This window comes from Dromiciops gliroides, chromosome 1, assembly GCF_019393635.1.
Source record: "Dromiciops gliroides isolate mDroGli1 chromosome 1, mDroGli1.pri, whole genome shotgun sequence".
Lineage (NCBI taxonomy): Eukaryota > Metazoa > Chordata > Mammalia > Microbiotheria > Microbiotheriidae > Dromiciops > Dromiciops gliroides.
Window position 1 is genome coordinate 620,987,914 of NC_057861.1, and position 17,756 is coordinate 621,005,669.

General features: G+C 49.5%; 1 protein-coding gene across 1 annotated transcript in view; it reads left to right on the forward strand.

The window, feature by feature from the left end:
* Positions 1 to 17,756, forward strand: part of LOC122734259 (coronin-7-like) — a 114,796-nt gene that overhangs the window by 35,589 nt on the left and 61,451 nt on the right. The window contains exons 8-9 of the mRNA XM_043974970.1: positions 10,617 to 10,703; positions 11,827 to 11,909. Coding sequence (XP_043830905.1) covers positions 10,617 to 10,703; positions 11,827 to 11,909 — 170 coding nt within the window. The remainder of the gene's footprint in view (positions 1 to 10,616; positions 10,704 to 11,826; positions 11,910 to 17,756) is intronic.

Sequence of the window (17,756 nt, forward strand, 5' to 3'; positions counted from 1 at the left end):
TTTCTTTGTCAGAATGAGGCCCAGGAGGCCATGTAAACTCACGTTAGCCTCTTGGCCTGTCCTGTCACAGTTTACTCATAACTCCAACCCTCAGATCTTTTTCATCTAAATTGTCAAGCCTTATCATATCCCATCTTTGAGTCCAGTGTTAAATGCAGATACCCGTGGGAGTAGTAACACCTTCACTCAGCATTTAGCAAACTCATTTGACCAAGGAAACTTCTGGACTTGAAATATATTGACATAAGTCATAATAACAACAACTCACATTTATTTAGTGGCCTTAAGGTTTACAAGAGTGCTTTCCATAAGTGGTAACTCCAGGTCTGGGATTTTTTTTTTTTTTTTTTAGTGAGGCAATGGGGGTTAAGTGACTTGCCCAGGGTCACACAGCTAGTAAGTGTTTAAGTGTCTGAGGCCGGATTTGAACTCAGGTACTCCTGAATCCAGGGCCGGTGCTCTATCCACTGCGCCATCTAGCTGCCCCCAGGTCTGGGATTTTGATGTATCTTTGGAACAGATTCCAGGGTCAAGAGAGAGGGAAATTTTTATTTTTTGGGGGGGAGGGGTGGGGAAGCTAAGGAAAATTAAGCCTATTTTTGTGCTGAAATGTTTTAGCATATATTGAGCATTTTTATACATGTGCATCTTTTAATATTTTCAATGGGAAAATCTTGCTAGCATTGACAACTGTTTGTGGAAGCACTAGTCACATTGTACAGAACACTGGGGTTCTGCAAACACTGTTGGGGCCACATAGCCTTAAGCCATCCATTATCAACAAATCCCTCTAAAGGGACTTAACTGATGGATAGCTGAATGCGCTGTCTTCAGGGCCGAGTTCAGGCTGTGTTTGTTCAGGAGTAGGACTCTCCCAATGACAGATTTTTGCTGATTTTACCATTCTGTTTGTCTGACCCTTGGGAGGTAGGGGCGAGTAGAGACTTTAGGAGGTGGTGGGACCTGGCATATACATTATCTGGGAAACCTGTTTGTGGCAGTGTGATGGGTAATGGGAAGAGAAGGGACTGTGACCTAAGGAACCACTGGAAGAAGTTGGGGTTGAGGGAGGCACAAGGCTAGTTGATTGGGGGGGTGGGACTTTTAAGGAATGAGACAGTCTAGGTATCTAAAAAAGAGGGAAAGCCAGGCCCTTGAAGGCTGGCAGGGGGTAGGGGAGGTAGTTTCCTACTGATAATTCTTGTGGCCTATAAATCTGTCATTAAGGAGTTCCTCTGACTCCCCAGAGATGGGGAGCCACAGCTCAGATGTCCTCAGATCACACAGGGAAGTTGATATATAAAAATTCCCACCCTCTACTCCCTAACCCACCTCTCCCCAGTAACTTTCCCCTCAAAAAAATTAACCTGTAAGAAGCTGATCTGCACAAAAACCCCAGCCCCACTTGAGAACAGGAGACCCCCAAGGGGCTTTGCCCACAGAATTTCATCTTGTCTCTCCAGTGAAGGCTTGCCTGCCCTTCTCTCAGGAGGGCTCCCTCAGCTCCCAGAGGAGGCCCTCCAAAGGCCCACCCTAGGTGTCCTATGGTAACAGGATATATTAGAGATGAATAGGGTTCTAGAGCTGAAGGGGACCTAAGAAGCCACCTAGGCCAACACCCTCCTTTCATAGGCCAAGATAAAAGGTCTTGTCTGATGTCATGTGCAGAGGAAGCATCATGGCAGGATTAACTGGTGTCAATCACAGCCTCTGTTCTAGAATTCTAGACCCACCCAGTCCTGCCCTGAGTTGTGTACCTGAGCTAGGTGCTTCAGCCTCTTGGGGCCTGAGTATGTTTCTCTTCCTCCTCCAGCCTATTGAGAGAATGGTAGGGGCCTCCAGACCCTCTGGGAGACAGTGGTGGGGAAGAAATTCTTGTTGACCCAGTGATTTGAGCTCCTCTCTGAAGTGGGGGAAAGGGCCTGAGGAATGTGGATTTGGAGGGATTCATTCCTCCTACCTGACCCCTGCCTCACACCTTATTGGGGAATGGGTAAGGGCTGTGCCCAGTGTGTTCTCAATGGGGTCCTGTTAACTCTGTGTGTGTGTTGGGGGTGGAGGGGAAGGGGAGGGGGAGAGGAGTCAAAGGAGAGGGACTCTGAACTGTAGTAGAGGACTGGAATGCTACCCCTCCCAACCAGCCCTGCCCCCACTTCCGGTCGTGGCATCTGGCCCACACCTGGCTTCCATTAGGGAACACTGGCCCGCTTCAGTGTGCGAGTGATGCAGGGGCCTGGTGTGGGGGAGAGGGGCCTCACAGGGAGGGTGTTCTCACGAGAACCTCCCACTGCACACTCACCAACATAGTGGGGGCTTGGCATGGATTTTGGGGGAAATTCAGGGAGTCATAAAAGAAAGTTGTACTGGCCTGGAGGTTGACAAATCCCACTCTCCTCCCTCTCCTGCTAATGAGCCTTTGGGGAGAAGATAAGAGACATCAATCTCCATCCCCAGCCATTTCTGGGGTGTCTGCCACTGATTATACTCTGTGTCATATATCTGCTTCTTTCCCTCCTGGGGTAGAATAATAGAATGTCAGAATAATAAATTGGAGAACATGAAGAGAGCTGGGAGAGACCTTAAAACCTAGGAAAGAACCCTAAAGGTTGTTTATTTAGTCATCCCCTACCCCCCACCTCCACTTGAAAAAAAAAAAAAGATAAACCAAGGCTCAGAGAGTTTAAATGACTTCCCCAGTCACACAACCTATAATGAGATGGGAGTGGACCTCAGACTAAACTTGGGTCTCTTGCCTCTCAGTTCTACATTCTTTTTACTGTATCAGGAGGCCTTCTAGCTTGACTTTAGAGCATAGCTCACATCTCTGGGGGAAGACAGTCTGGTATGGTGGATCAAGAACTGGCCTGAGAGTCAGGAAGAACTGAGGTCGAGTCCCACTTCTGAACCTATTGGTTTTATGGGGGTTTTTTTGTTTTTTTTTTTGTTTTGGCGGGTCAATGGGGGTTAAATGACTTGCCCAAGGTCACACAGCTAGTAAGTATCAAGTGTCTGAGGCCGGATTTGAACTCAGGAACTCCTGAATCCAGGGCCGGTGCTTTATCCACTGCGCCACCTAGCTGCCCCAGAACCTATTGGTTTTGTGACCCAGGACAAATCATCTGATCTCTTGGTGCCCCAGCCTCTCTCTAGGATGCTTAAACTAAGGCCCAGTTGCCCATCTCCTTACACTAATAAAATCACATCAAAAGATTGATTCCCCTCTCTCTCTCTCTCTCTCTCTCTCTCTCTCTCTCTCTCTCTCTCTCTCTCTCTCTCCCTCCCTCCCTCCCTCCCTCCCTCCCTCCCTCCATTCTTCTGAGACAGACCCATAAGGTTGTAGATGGGCATCAAAATGAGAGATATACGGGGCAGCTAGGTGGCGCAGTGGATAGAGCACTGGCCCTGGAGTCAGGAGTACCTGAGTTCAAATCTGGCCTCAGACACTTAACACTTACTAGCTGTGTGACCCTGGGCAAGTCACTTAACCCCAATTGCCTCACTTAAAAAAAAAATTAGAGCTATGCCTTGGGGCTGTTGAACTTCAGTTGCCTGCAGAGTGTCCTGAAAGTGCCCATGGCATGGTCCTCCCCTGGGAAAGTTGGACCTGGGAACCCAGCCCTCATTGGTGCTGCCAGTGTCTAGGATCCCAGTGTTGCTGCTGGTTGAGCTCACCATCCCCTTTCTTTCTACCTCTGGCACTTACATTTGAACCATAAAAAGCCTTTTTGTGGAGGTCTTGTCCCTCTTTGCTGGTTCCAAGCAGGGTACCAAGGCCCTCCCTATTGCAGACTGAGGAGCCAGAGTGGTAATCTAATGGGTGATCTTAGGGTGATCTAGTGGGAAAAGCCTGAGACTTTTAGAGATGAAGGCATAGGACCATAAACCAGGAGGCTACTTAGTCCAATCCCTTCAATTTACAGATGAAGAAACAGACCCAGAGAAATTAAGAGACCTGCCTGATATGACACAGGTAGTATGTAATGATTGGGATGACGCCACCTGCTGGAGACTTACTGTAGAAAAGCTCCACCATAAAAGGAAGGTCTTTGAGGGCAAGACCAGGAGTCTTTTCTTTGGCATCAGGAAGTGAAGTTTGCTGGTGGGAGGAGGAAGGGGGAGCCAGGTGCTCTGCCTCCCTCTCTTTTCCTGAGGACGCTGGTGGAGAAGGGAGCTAGAAATGCGCTCTCCCTTTAATAGATAGGAATCTAGGCCTTTCTCTCTCTCTTTACCAAATTCTTATTCTTCTTAATAAATGCATAAAAGTCTCTTGCTAAAGCTTATAATTTATTGGCGACCACTCATGAGATATTTTAGACAGACTATCTAGAATTTTAGCCCTTAACAAGTATAAGGGGAAGAGCTGGGATTTGAACCCAGGTCCTCTGACCACAGAGTCAGCACAGTGGCCCTTCCACCACCTTCTTTCCTCACCACTAATAAGTGTTATGACCATGGCAAAGTCACTTAAATTCTTTGGGCCTCGGTTTCTTCCTCTTTCAAATGGGAATGAAAATAATAGCTCTCATTTAAGGTTTGCTGAGCACTTTACCGGTATTACTTCATTTGAGCCTCCCTAGCTCCTGCCTCTCTGCTTCCCAGGTATTGTTGTCAAACCCAATTGAGAAAATAGAAAAGCCTTTGAGAAAGTCAGAAGGTCAATGATTGTCAGTCTTCAAGCATTATTTAAGGTGATGTTACTCCCCAAGACTCCTGGTGGTGGGACCTGGAGACAGAGGTAAAACCCTTGGGCTTGATTGGGGTTTTCTCCCCTGGCCCAGCCACTATTTTATATAAGGATGATAGGAATAATACCTCTTGTTTGCACTGCACTCTTACAAGGAGAATAATCAACAATAATGCTGCAGATGCAGTAGTCACTCACATTTGTAAAGTACCGTAGCTATGAAAACCATAGGAGCTTCACAGCACCCTGCTAGGGAGCTGCTATGAAGGCCATCATTGTCATTTTACAAATAGGGACACTGAGGCAGGGGTTCAGTGACTCAGCCTTGGTCACCACTCCTTCCCCTCGGTAACACGGGTAACACAGGTACTATTGGACCATTTTACAAGGAAGGAAACTGAGGTTCAGTGACTTGTCTGGGTCCCTGCCTCTGTAGGTGGCAGAGTCACTGACTTTAGAATTCAGGCCTCCAGCTCCCAAGTCTACTGTTTCTCTGCTGCTACACTTGCTGTTTCCAGAGATGGGGAGGAAGGCACACTCTGGGACCCAGGAACCACGTCCTACCTCTGTTTTTCCATAGTGCTGATTTCCTGCTGCTTTTAGGGACTGGGGGAGCCTCCTGGACTCTCTTTGGAGCTTGGGGGGTGACCAGAATGTCCAGGAATGCTGCACCATGGAGCCTTCCCCGAGATTTCCATCTCTGAGGAGTTTGGTCTTCTACATTCTTTAGTCATAGACTATCAGAACCAGAAGGCACCTAGAAACATTTCTACCGTGCCCTTTAGAACTAGAAGGAACCTCGGAAGCCATCAAGTCGGAGCTACTCCCTCCTCCCATTTTTCAGAGGAGGAAACTGAGGCACAGAGAAAGTGATTTGCCCAAAGTCACAAGTCTAGTAAGTGGTAGAGTTAGCACTTGAACTCAGATTTCCTGACTCCCAGTCTAGTGATCTTATCTTTATTATGTCCTAACACCTTCTGAGTATGTGGCCTCAGGCCACAAGTAGTGGGTTTGCTTGGTGTTTGTTTTCTGCACCATTACCCAGGTCTTCCCCAGACCTCAGTGCTGGTGCCTGGTTCCCCAAGCCTCCGATCCCAAGGATGGAGCCCTACAGATCTTACCCACTGAGCTGCTTTTCCTTTGAGCCCTGGTTTGCCACACACAGGAAATGTTACTATGGAGACTTAGCAGGGGATTTGACTGATCTATAGATGGAATGCCTGCTATGCGCCCGAGAAAGCTCCATCTGGGCTCTGGGGGCTGGGAGCCCTGGATTTGGAGCTGACTCCCAAGGGGGCTTCTGGGAGAGCCCCAGGTGGGGCCAGGCTGGCCTTGGAGTGATGGTCCAGGTGGTGTGTGTGAGAGGGACAAAAGAAGGGGGAGAATGAAGGTGGTATCAGGGTTGGCTTCCTGTTGGTACTCACTAAAGGTGGCTAGAGCTGCTGCCTGGGTGAAACCAATGGAGATAGTGCTTTTCTGGCCTCCTGGGAGACCCCTGGTCTGGCCTCAGGGCACTCCTTGGACTTCTGTGACCTGGGGAGGTAGTAGGGAGGAGCTTTGATCTGGGGCTGCTGCCTTACTAAATGAGGGGGGAGGGCAGCTTTCCATAGAGATTTTGCAGGGGAGTTGAGAGATTCCCTGGGGGGGTGGGGATAGGGGGGCGTCTAGTGAGCAGGCCAAGCCATTTCTGTCTTCCCCTGTGGCTTTTGGCCAACCACAGTCTCAGAGCCATAGCCCCAGTGCCCTGAGTTCAGTTCTTATTTCCTCCTTTTCCCTCGGGGAGGGAAGCAGGGAGTTAAGGGGGGGGGGGGTAAAGTGTTATTAGGGCCTAAATAGACAGGCTTTTCCTCTCTTGGATTTTTAATAAGTCAGGGAGGAATAATTTCCTTTTTAAAAAACTTGGGGTTGGTTTCTTCCTTTTGGTGGAGAGGAAGTTAATGTGGGCCTCTCTCCACTCTGGTGGTTTAGGAAGGAGGAGAATATGAATGTATATCTCAGAAAGCTTGGGAGTGTATGCGTGAGCCAGCAGAAAAAGAGGGGGGTGATGGGAGGGTGGTCCTGGGGTGGCTCATGAGTGCAGGGGATAGGGGGTGACCCTCTTGTCACCTTCCTGGTGCCCAGGTCTGGCACATGAGCACTGCCACTTACCTAGCAGCTTTGTGACTCTGACCAAGACACTTAAAAACTCTGAGCTTCAGGGTCCTCTTCTGTAAAATGGGGATAGTAATGCCTGCCCAAGCTATCTCACAGGGTTGTGAGAAAAGTGCTTGGAAGAAAATAGCAGGGCGAGGGCTTAAACCCAGAAGTTCAAATCTGAGGTTCTTCCCACTGCACCATGCTGCTCTCCTAAAATATCAAAGGGGCCTTCATATCTATCTTCTCCAAATACCTCATTTTATAGATGAGGACACTGAGGCCCAGAGAGATTATTTAGCTCATCCAAGGATTCCCAGGTGGCCAAGTCAGGATTTGAACTCAGGTTCTCTGACTCTTTACCAAATAGGGAACTCTGGGAGACCTACAGCAAAAGGAAGTAATCTCTCATGGTGGGACATTAGGCCTCAGACAGTGCCCTCTCCTTGGTGGCCCTCCTAGGTGGCCACCTGTTCTGCTTATGGGTGAAGCTTTCTTCCAGTTCCCTTCAGTGACCTCCAGGCACGACTTCTCTGGGGAGAGCTCCTTTGAGGACTTGGTTCTCAGGCTTCAGCACTAACTTCCTGTGTTGGGTTAAGTCAAGGAGGGAAGGGAATGGTGAGAAAAGACCCTTTTAATGACATCGAGCTGTTTTAGATTGTCCCTCTTGGGGGGGGGGATGAGAGAGGCAGCGTCTCCCACGCTGGGGTCAGGCTTAGTGGGGGTCGGGGGAAGGGGAGAGGACTTGCAGATCATCAACTTCCATGCTTGAAGCAGGGCTGCCTGCCTTCCTTGTTCCCAAGGAGATCGTGGGAAGCACAGAGGAAGCTGGCCACAGTTTGGGGTGAGCTATTTTTGGTAACAGAGTCCACGCTCTCAGGCTCCAGGGGCCCGGGTGACTGGGAGGGATCTGTTCATATTTCCTTCTTCTCTTGTTGCCCCCCCACCCCCGCCCCCAGTTCTCCCCTGCCTCAGCACAGCTCCTTTCTGAGGTTGTGCGGCAGAGACCTGGCCATGGTGTGAAATCGTCTCCTCTGTCAGCCTGGTTTCCCTGAAGTCTCCCGTCTGGGAGCTAGTTCCCTGACGCTAAAAGGACTGAAGGAGGGCACTTCTTCTCTGCCTTCTCCAGGGACACCACAAAGCCTGGCATCATGATCCGTCTCCAGGGCTGGCCCTGGACAGCATTGTACAATAGACAGAATTTGTCCCAGCATCCTTTCTGTTCTCTTTGTAGACCCCTCTGCCTCCTCTCTTTGGCCTCCTTCCTTTTCCCGCTCTAGGTATCCAAGTCCTAAAGCTATCTCATCACCAGCCGGCCTTGGGCTTCACACAGGCCATACGACCTTCTTGGAGACTTCATTTTTCTGCACTCACTCACCTATCCATCCCATCCCCATCCAAAACTAATCTTGTGTCGTGTTCGTAGCATCTCAGAATCTAGACCTGAAAGGATGACGATGAGGGCAAATTAAGAGGCGGATTTTCACCCAGAGTGAGGAAGAATTTCCTAATAATTGGCCTGCCTCAGAAGACAGTGGCTCCTTGTCACGGGAGAGTGAAGCAGAGCTGTCGTCAGTATTGTAGAGGGGAGTGGGGTAGGGCCTGAACCAGGCCTTCTAATTCTGAAGCACTTTGACCTGGAAGGAAGGAGTACCACACATAGGCCCAGCCACAGTGCCTGAGTTCTAGTCCTAGAGCTGCCATAGGTTTATTCTGTGACTTTGAGCAAATCAATTCTCCTTGACAAGCCTCAGTTTCCTTCTTTATAAGATAAGGAGGTTGGACAAGATATGATCTCTGAGGTCCTTTCCAGCTAGTAAGTGACAGAATTAGGACTAGAACCCAGGCCTTCTCAGGGGCACTGGAAAGGGGAGACAAAATCTTGAAATTTGAGCTTTGAGGAAGAGGCAAGTTGGAAAGCCAGCTCTCCTTGGGGAGGGGGGGGGTTAGGAATAGACTCTTGGTCCCAGATGCCACTACAGCTTTAGTAAGTGGGTTCTTCGGGCCCAGCAGGGAAAATCCTTGTCAGCCTTTTGGAGAGGATGTTGAACCCAGTGGCAGCATCTGTGTTCCCAGGCTCCCAGGTGATATCCTGTGGCGTCTGGGAGTCAAAAAAACATACCACCATCCTTAAACTGGCCCCTGCCTTTTGAAAGCAAACACCCTCCTGTCCTTGATTCTTTCCTTATTTGTTTTTTTTTTTGAGGGGGCGGGGCAATGAAGGTTAAGTGACTTGCTCAGGGTCACACAGTAAGTAAGCATCAAGTGTCTGAGGCTGTATTTGAACTCAGGTCCTCCTGAATCCAGGGCTGGTGCTTTATCCAGTGCACCACCTAGCTGCCCCCTTTTTTCCTTAGTATTAAGTTGGTTTCCTCTCTTCTACATATCCTTCCTAATGGCTGATACCTCGAGACAATGTATCCTTCCATTAAAAGGGTCTTTCTCATTCTCTCCTTTAATCTCTCTATCACCTTCCAGGGTGCTCAGAGCCTTCTACCTTGGGGAGGCATAAAGGGTGAAGGAGCTAAGAGCATTGGGATTGGGCAAATGTGGCGTGGCCCTCAGCTTCACTGCATGGTCTCAGATTGGCAGCAGCAGGTTAAGGCACTTTCCACAGGGCCTCAAACTCAGGGCCCTGCTGAATTCTTCCCATCTTAGGGCCCATAAGTGTCAGCGCATCTGTCACTTAGGGATGACCAAGGGAGACTAGGTTCCCCTAGAAAGTGGCATTTAGGGTACAATGCTTCATTGAAGAGCATGAAGGGAATCACAGATGGTGTTTCGTCTCCTGTCTTCTCTCAACAACACTGTCATTTTCCCCAACCTCCTACTTCCCTTACTCATCACCTGGCAGTCCTTGTCCTGGCCACAGGCCCTAGGGCCAGGGCCCCGTTGGCCTTTGCCCCATTTTCTGTCCTTTTCAAAGAACTTTGCCCATCTCTCTACGTATGAAGATGAGCCTCTCCTTAGCAGGAAGAGGAGGATAACGTTTTTTTTAATGCCCCAGCACCTGAGTTCCCAGTCTCCCTTTTTTTTTTTTTAAGTGAGGCAATTGGGGTTAAGTGACTTGCCCAGGGTCACACAGCTAATAACTGTTAAGTGTCTGAGGCCCGATTTGAACTCAGGTACTCCTGACTCCAGGGCCCCCAGTCTCCCTTTTACAGGGAAAGGGAAAGTCTGGGGAGCCAGACTCCTGCCTCTGGGTCATGGCCATATTGCTCTGTGAGTCATTCACCCCATCCCTAGTCAGGAGGCAAGGCATAGGGAGAGAGAGTGGTCTGGGGCTGTGCCAAGAAGAATTCGGAGTTATCTTTACATTATAACTAGAAACTCTGGTGTCTTGGTTTCCCCCATCCACCCCAGGCTTTGTCTCTGAAGCCCCTCATTTTTTTTAGACAAGGGTTGGGTTAAACAGTTCTGAACTTGAAGTCAGGAGAAACCCCTGGGTTCAGATCCTCTCCTCACCATAAGTACTCAACAAACATGGATTGGATTAGATTGGATTGACCTTGGACAAGTCATGTCACCTCACTGAGTCTTAGTTTCTTCATCTACAAAATGGGGCTAAGATATTTGAACAACCTACCCATACGGGTTGTTTTAAGGAATGCACTTTGTAAATTTTAAAGTACCATAGAAATGTAAAGTGTTATTATTAGCTTGATGGCTGCCCTTCCTTGGGAAGGCTTCTATTCTCTGCTCTCCCCATCTCCTGCTCTCCAGGAAAGGCTGCACAGTCCTGTGTTTTAGGAAAACAGGCAGGTTTCTCATTTCTCCCCAACTGAATCTTTTCTTTCAGAGCACCCAGGGCCATGAGAACCACAAGGACAGTCGACTGATCTGGACCAACTCCCGGGAGCATCTGCTGTCTACTGGATTAAACCAGGTATGGTGTCTTTTTTCTTTTTTTTTGGCTGGGCAATGAGGGTTAAGTGACTTGCCCAGAGTCACACAGCTAGTATGTGTCAAGTGTCTAAGGCCAGATTTGAACTCAGGTCCTCCTGAATCTAGGGCTGGTGCTCTATCCACTGCACCACCTAGCTGCCCCTAGGTATGGTCTCTTTAAGGGAAAGAACTGGTCATCAGGGCCCAGAGCCTCTTGTGTAGGGAGGGGTTCTGCAGCCCAAGTTGGGGTAGTCTATATGCACACTCATCTAACCCTAAACAGCCTGGCTTGGTATATGTGATAACCTCATTTGAAGAAACACTCTGATTACTACAACTTTGTATGTATGTGTTTTGGGGGGAAGAGGGAAAAAGAAATCCCTCTCTCTTGGTGGCCTGAGGGGGAGTTAGAGATGGGCAGGGCCTGCATGAGCTCAGAGGGGTCACTGTCTGCCCAGGGAATGGGTGGAACCAGGCGTGCCTTACCCCAAATGTGCCCATATACGGCCACAGTCACATAGCCAGGTCTCAGAGCCCCCAGGGGACCCAGCTGCCGAAATCAACAAATTCCATTTGGAATAGCTAACCCTGACCCTAGGAACCATGGCCAGCCCCTGCTGAGGACAAGGAGTCTGGGGTGATAGTTCAAATCAAGGAGGAGGGGATGCTGTTGTGAGGGATTAACAGGGAAGAAAACACTCCTTGGCCACTTCATGCTCTTATCTAGGACACTGTGCCTTACCCCACACCACACACACCCTGCTTCCTTGAAGGGCCTTCCTTCCCTTAATCCTGTTGGTGAGGAAGTGGGCATAGTCACTCTGAACACAAGCTTCTCTTCCTGGGTGATAGACTTTGCTGACCCCGGAGAAAGGAATTTGAAAGGAACCCCTCAGGGCCCTAGGTCAAAATGGATAACCCTGAACCTCTTGGGGTTTGTGTGTGTGTGTGTGTGTGTGTGTGTGTGTGTGTGTGTGTGTGTGTTTGGTGGGGCAATCAGGATTAAGTGACTTGCCCAGGGTCACACAACTAGTAAGTGTCAAGTGTCTGAGGTCAGATTTGAACTCAGGTCCTCCTGAATCCAGGGCTGGTGCTTTATCTACTCCCTTGATCTCTTCTTGTAGATGCGAGAGCATGAAGTCAAGCTTTGGGACACTCGCTGCTTCTCCAGCGCCCTCACCTCCTTCACCCTGCACACCTCCCCTGGGTAGGAGTTTCCATGTTCCCTGGAATATATGTATAAGTGTGCTCAGGATGTGTGGTGGGGGCAGGGGGACAAAGAAAGGTCTTCATGGTCACGCTTGGGGGAGGGGAGCGAGAAAGAAAGCTGGGGGCCTCAATCCCAAAAACTTTTTTTTGTGGGGGGTGGGAGACAATGAAAGTTAAGTGACTTGCTCAAGGTCACACAGCTAGTAAGTGTCAAGTGTCTGAGGCCGAATTTGAACTCAGGTTCTCCTGAATCCAGGGCCTGTGCTTTTATTCACTGCGCCACCAAGCTGCCCTTGATCCCAAATACCTAACAGAAATACCAATTGCTTCAAGATACCTGGGAACACCTGAGCTAAGGAGGGGGTCTCGTGTGGGGATATGGCTTTTGAAGGTTTTTACTGGGGAGTCACTAGAAGGTGGCTCAGGACTTGGCTTGGCTGCTGGCTGGTGGTGGTGGTGGTAAGTTTGATCTGCATCCACCCTGGACCGTAGTATGAGGTAGCACGATGTAGAAGTGGCCACAGCTGCTGGCTTTGCACCTTGCCATACCTATGAGACTTGGGGGACCTTGAGCAAGTCTCTTCATCGTGTTGAATCTCATTTTCTAATGAAGGGGTTGGACTGGATGAACTTCACAGCCCCTTCCAGCTGTGAATCAAACATCCTGGAGTGGGTAGAAGCTGAATCTCCACCCTCTCCCGAGCCTTTGCTTCTCGTTTGGGTCACCATTGATCAGTCAGGGCTTTATTGGCAGCGTGTGAGTGCCGGCAGCCTTGGGAGGGTTAGATGTGGCCCTCGCCTTCTAGGAATGCCTACAAGCGTAGTCTCCTGGGAGGAAGCCGGTTGGCAATTAAGAACTAAATCGTGTGGTCCTGACTAGACTGACTTAAACGTTAGGAAAGATCATTACCATGTGGCAGGATCGGGGGGAGGCTTCATAGAAAAGGGAGATTTGAAGTGGACATTGAAGAAGGGACAGGAATTCATTAGGTACAATGATTGATACGGGCTGGAAGAGCTAAAAAAAAAAAATAAAGCCTCCCTGGGGGGATTGGAGCTTGAGGCAAGCTTTGATGCAGTGAGGAGCAGCATTTGGAGAGGAGAGACAGAGTGGCAGAGAGAAGGGAGAAGGGAGGAAGGGAAAATAGGGTAAGCAAAGACAAAGGGGACAGGAAGGAACACCACATTTTATGTCACAGATTGGGACTAATGAGGAGATGGATCTCCCCGGAGTGAGGTAGGCTGCATTCATTTTAGAGCAAGGACTTCTTAACTTGTGGTGTGTGAACTTGTATTTCAGTATGATCGGTTTCCTTTGTCATTCTCTATGTTTTATTTTATGTATTTAAAAGCAGCATTCAGAAGAGGGGTTCTTAAGCTTTAGCAGACTGCCAAGGGGAGGGGGAGGGGGCATGGCACAAAAAGGGTTAAGAACCCCTGGCCTAGAGGGTTAATGCCCAGGGGAGGTAGAACTGGCTTCAAGAATAGCTGTTCAGGGGCAGCTAGGTGGTGCAGTGGATAGAGCACCGGCCCTGGATTCAGGAGTACCTGAGTTCAAATCCGGCCTCAGAAACTTGACACTTACTAGCTGTGTGACCCTGGGCAAGTCACTTAACCCCAATTGCCTCCCTGAAAAAAAAAGAATAGCTGTTCGGGGGTGGCAGTGGTACCATATATAAGAACCTGGCAGAACTGGGTATGGAGACCAGAGCTAAACCAACCCTGAGGGCCAGAACCCCACACATCTATAGCTCTTCCTGCTTCAACATTTATAGAGTTCAGTTAAGTGTGTGCATGGGGCAGGGGGGAGGGATAGAGGAGAGTTGCAACACTCAGCACTGTTCACCCTTCTGGGTCATCTCAACCCCAGAGAAGAAAGGTAGGAGCGGGGTTACCAGCAAAACTTTCATTGGGAGCCAGGAGTCCTGGCCTATGGGCCTGTTTCCTTCTGAGCTCTGGGAACAGACATGATCAAAGCACAGGAGTCCATGAATTTTCTGGTGTTGCCAGGACATGGCAGCCAGGAAGACCCTTAGGACTAAAAATCACAGAATGCTGCTGTTGAAAAGGATCCCTGAGGAGGTAGTCTGGCACAGTAGAAATAGCGCTAAGTTAAAATTCGGCTTGTGGGATATGGACAAGGGACAGAGCCCGCCCTGGCCCACAGCTTCCAAATCTGTAAAATGAGAGGGTTCCACCAGTTGGACCTGAGGTCCTTTCCTGGCCTAGATCCATGATTCTATGAACAAGCTATAGCAGCACTAGGAAGGACCTTTGAACATTGAGCAGAGATTGTCTGAGTTGGAAACCGAGGCCTAGAGGGACTTTTTAAGGATCACACCAACAGCCAGAGGTGTGACTAGAATCATTCCACCCTGTTTCTGGGTTTATCATCATGAGGCTAGGCACAAGGAAGGGTGAAGGCAGGCAGGCCTTCTGTGGCCGAGTGGCCAGGAGGTGAGGCCTGGGGGGCACGGCAGAGAACTGTACCCTTTAGGAATTGTTCTACTAAGGAAACCAAGCTGCCTGTACCAAATTCATCCAACACACATTTGCTAAGCGCCTACTGTGTGCAGAGCCCTGGGCCAGGGTCTAGATGAGCTGCAAAGTTTAAAGACAACCTGATCCCTGCTGTCATGAAGCTTATGATCTAACAGAGGGAAAGGCCCCACAAATAATGGTAAAACTAAGATATTGGCTACATACAAATCACTGTGCCAATTCCTCAGTGACACACTTTGGATATGAGGGAGTGGTCACTGACAGGCTTTGTGCACTTGGCAGGTGCTTAAGAAATGATTGGATTGGATCCAGTTTGTAGGGAGTCCTGAGGTGGTCAGATCTGTTCATTCCCTTTGGCTTCTGTCAGGGTCAGGAATCAGGTTGGTCCAACTCAGTCAACATTTATTAATTGCCTACGGTATATCGAGCTCTAAGAATCATAAGTAAAATAGCAAAGTCTAAGCTTTCTAGCTTGTGTTTCTTTATATTTTACAAAGTCCTTTCCTCCCCATGATTGTGTGAGGTCAATGGAACAAGCAGAAGAATACTGTGATTAGGAAAACTTTTAACATTTGACACATGAGGAAACCAAGGTTGTGAGGGAGTGAAGTAGCTTCTTCAGGTCACAGAATTTGTAGAGGGCAGGCCCCTATAGCACACTGTCTATCCCTTCTCCTCCCCCTGACAGCTCTCACTTTGTCAGGTTGGGCTGACCAGGCCTAGAAAAATAACCCATTGGGCTCCACCTAGGGATCGAAACATCAATGTTTAAGTCTGTGGTGCCCTGCCCTCCACCCACCGTTTCCTGCCTTCTGGGCTCTGCTCCCGGCACATGTGATACTGAACGTTGTGGTTCTCCCCCTCCTATCTCAGTTCTGTTTCCCTTCCCCCACTGAGTCACCCCTGCCCCAGCAACAACATGGCCCGATCCCCTGGGCCTCTTGAGGGGTTAATGGTTCTAGGACCCACAGTACCACTGGACGGTGCGGATCCCATAATTATAGGGTTTAAGAATAGCCCAGCAGCCTGCCCGGGGCCAGTGAGCTCTGGAATCTCTCAAATCACTCCCAGATGGGCCGCCAGTCATCACACACCGCCCCCATCCCTCCCTCCTTACCGATAGACTCTTCCCCCTTAACAAAGGCAGTCCTCTGGAAATTCATCGGCTTATTACAAATATTGAGCAGCCCCCAACAGGGCTCCAGCTCATATTTGAGGGATAACATGTCTTCTGCCCCAGGTATCTAAGGCTGTCTTTGAGGTCCAAAATGCCTTTCCTCTTTCCTGGCCCAGCTTGCTCTTGGAAGTGGCCAAGCATTTCCGGCCTCTAATGGATGGTTTGTATGGCATCAACAGCAGGGCGCCGGTGGTCGGGCAGCTTGGCATTCCCTCCCTCCTTTTCTCTCCCCAGTTCCCTTCCCTTCCCTATTTTTCAGAATCTCCTACTTTGTTTTAATAGAACAGTGTGTGCTCTTACAAGAGCTCATGCAGGGAAGACCAGGGGTCGTGAGCTTTCCCTAAACTCCTCCTCTCTCTCCCTGGGAGTGAATATTCCTTCCACTGCACCTAGCCAGCTCCCCGTACCCTACCCCTTCAGCCTCATGCCTTAGGAGCAGAGCTGGGTCTGGCTTTCTCCCCCCACAACTCTTTGCATGAGTATAGTGCTTTGTATTTCCGTTCACTGTCTACCATATTCTCCTCACAGTGGCCCTGCACGGTGGACAAGAGATTATTAAGCCTCCTGTAGAGGTACCCACAACTTTTCTGTGGAAGAAGTTAGTTTTTCTAAAGTTATATAGTGAATTAGTAGTGGGGCCAGGACTAAAACCTAAGTCTTCTCCCTTCTGACACCAAACTGTTTCTTCTAAAACAGACCTAGTTCCTCCTGTTCAGGGCTTAGAGATGGGATGGGCTGAGTGCCAGGAATGAGAGTCAGCCCCTGCATTCTGGGTTTAGGGAATTTCATAGAACAGTAGATCTAGAAGGGAAAGATGTTGGAGATCAAACAACTCAATCCACTCATTCTACAGAGAAGTTGTTCTTGATAGTTAAATGAATTGCCCAAGATCACTAGGTAGTTAGTGTGATGCAAGCTCCTCTAACTTCAAGTCCACTGTATTATGGATGTGTCTCCTGCTTATGGGGTGACCGGGAGATCCCACCATTGACTCAGGGCTAGGGACGAGGTCAGTCACCCTTCTTTTTTATGAAATACAATTTTTTTTTAAGTGAGGCAGTTGGGGTTAAGTGACTTGCCCAAGGTCACACAGCTAGTAAGTGTTAAGTGTCTGAGGCCGGATTTGAACTCAGGTACTCCTGACTCCAGGGCCAGTGCTCTATCCACTACGCCACCTAGCTCCCCAGTCACCCTTCTTTTAAGCCAGCTGGCATTTCCCCTGGAGAGCCCCACTGGCCCGTGGAAATGTAATGGCTAAGTCACTGGTAAAACCAGGACCAGAACTCTTGAGCTGAACCTTGGGCTGAAAGCTGGGGCTTTGGCCACCATCAGAGCCCTAGAGGTGGAGTAGAGCCTGCCTCCAGATGAAATGAAAGAGCCCTCCCCAGCCTAAACCTGTCACTGCAGAGTTAGAGGCCCTGCTGAGTACAGCGACTGCCCGGGGAGAGGCAGCCTTGTCTCATGGCGGCATCCAGGGTGCTGCTGTCCAGTTACCTATCCCAGCTCTGCCACTCGCTGCCTCTTCAGCCTTTCGAGGAAGTCATTTTCCCTCTTTTGTAAAATGGGACTATAATCCATGCACAGCCTGCTTCGAAGAAGTGTTGCTATGGAAACAGTTTCCTCAGATTTCAGTGGGGGGATGCAGCTGCATTGTGCCCCCACAGGGCCACTAGGTTTTGCTATTAACCAGCCCTAGCCCCCAGGTCTTTCCTTAACTCCCAAGCCTTAGAAATGAGAATACCCTTCTTCCCCAACTCCATTTCCTGGAATGGGAAATTGGGGCCCGGAGCAGGGCCCGGAGGAGGCTGAGAGGTAGCTGAGAAGAGAATGCCTTCCCTTTCCCCTCCAGCCCACAGCAGCCTGGTCCCCTGCTCGAAGGCTAGTTTAGGACACAGTTGTGGTTTCGTAGTATACTGCTTCTCCACCCTTGTCCCCTCCTGTAGCCCCCTTCGGATTGACGCTCTCCCCACTGGGGCTGTGGAACAGACTTGGGCTGGCAGTGAAAATATTTACTCAGCAGCAATTTTCAGAGGAATCTGGGCTGGTGATTTAACAAAGCTGCCGGCAGGACCACAATGGCCCCTTTGACAGCTAGTCCCAGCAGGCTCCCTCCCCTCAGTGGGGGGAAGGGAGATCTTTCTTACTCCCCCTTCCCTAACAGAACCC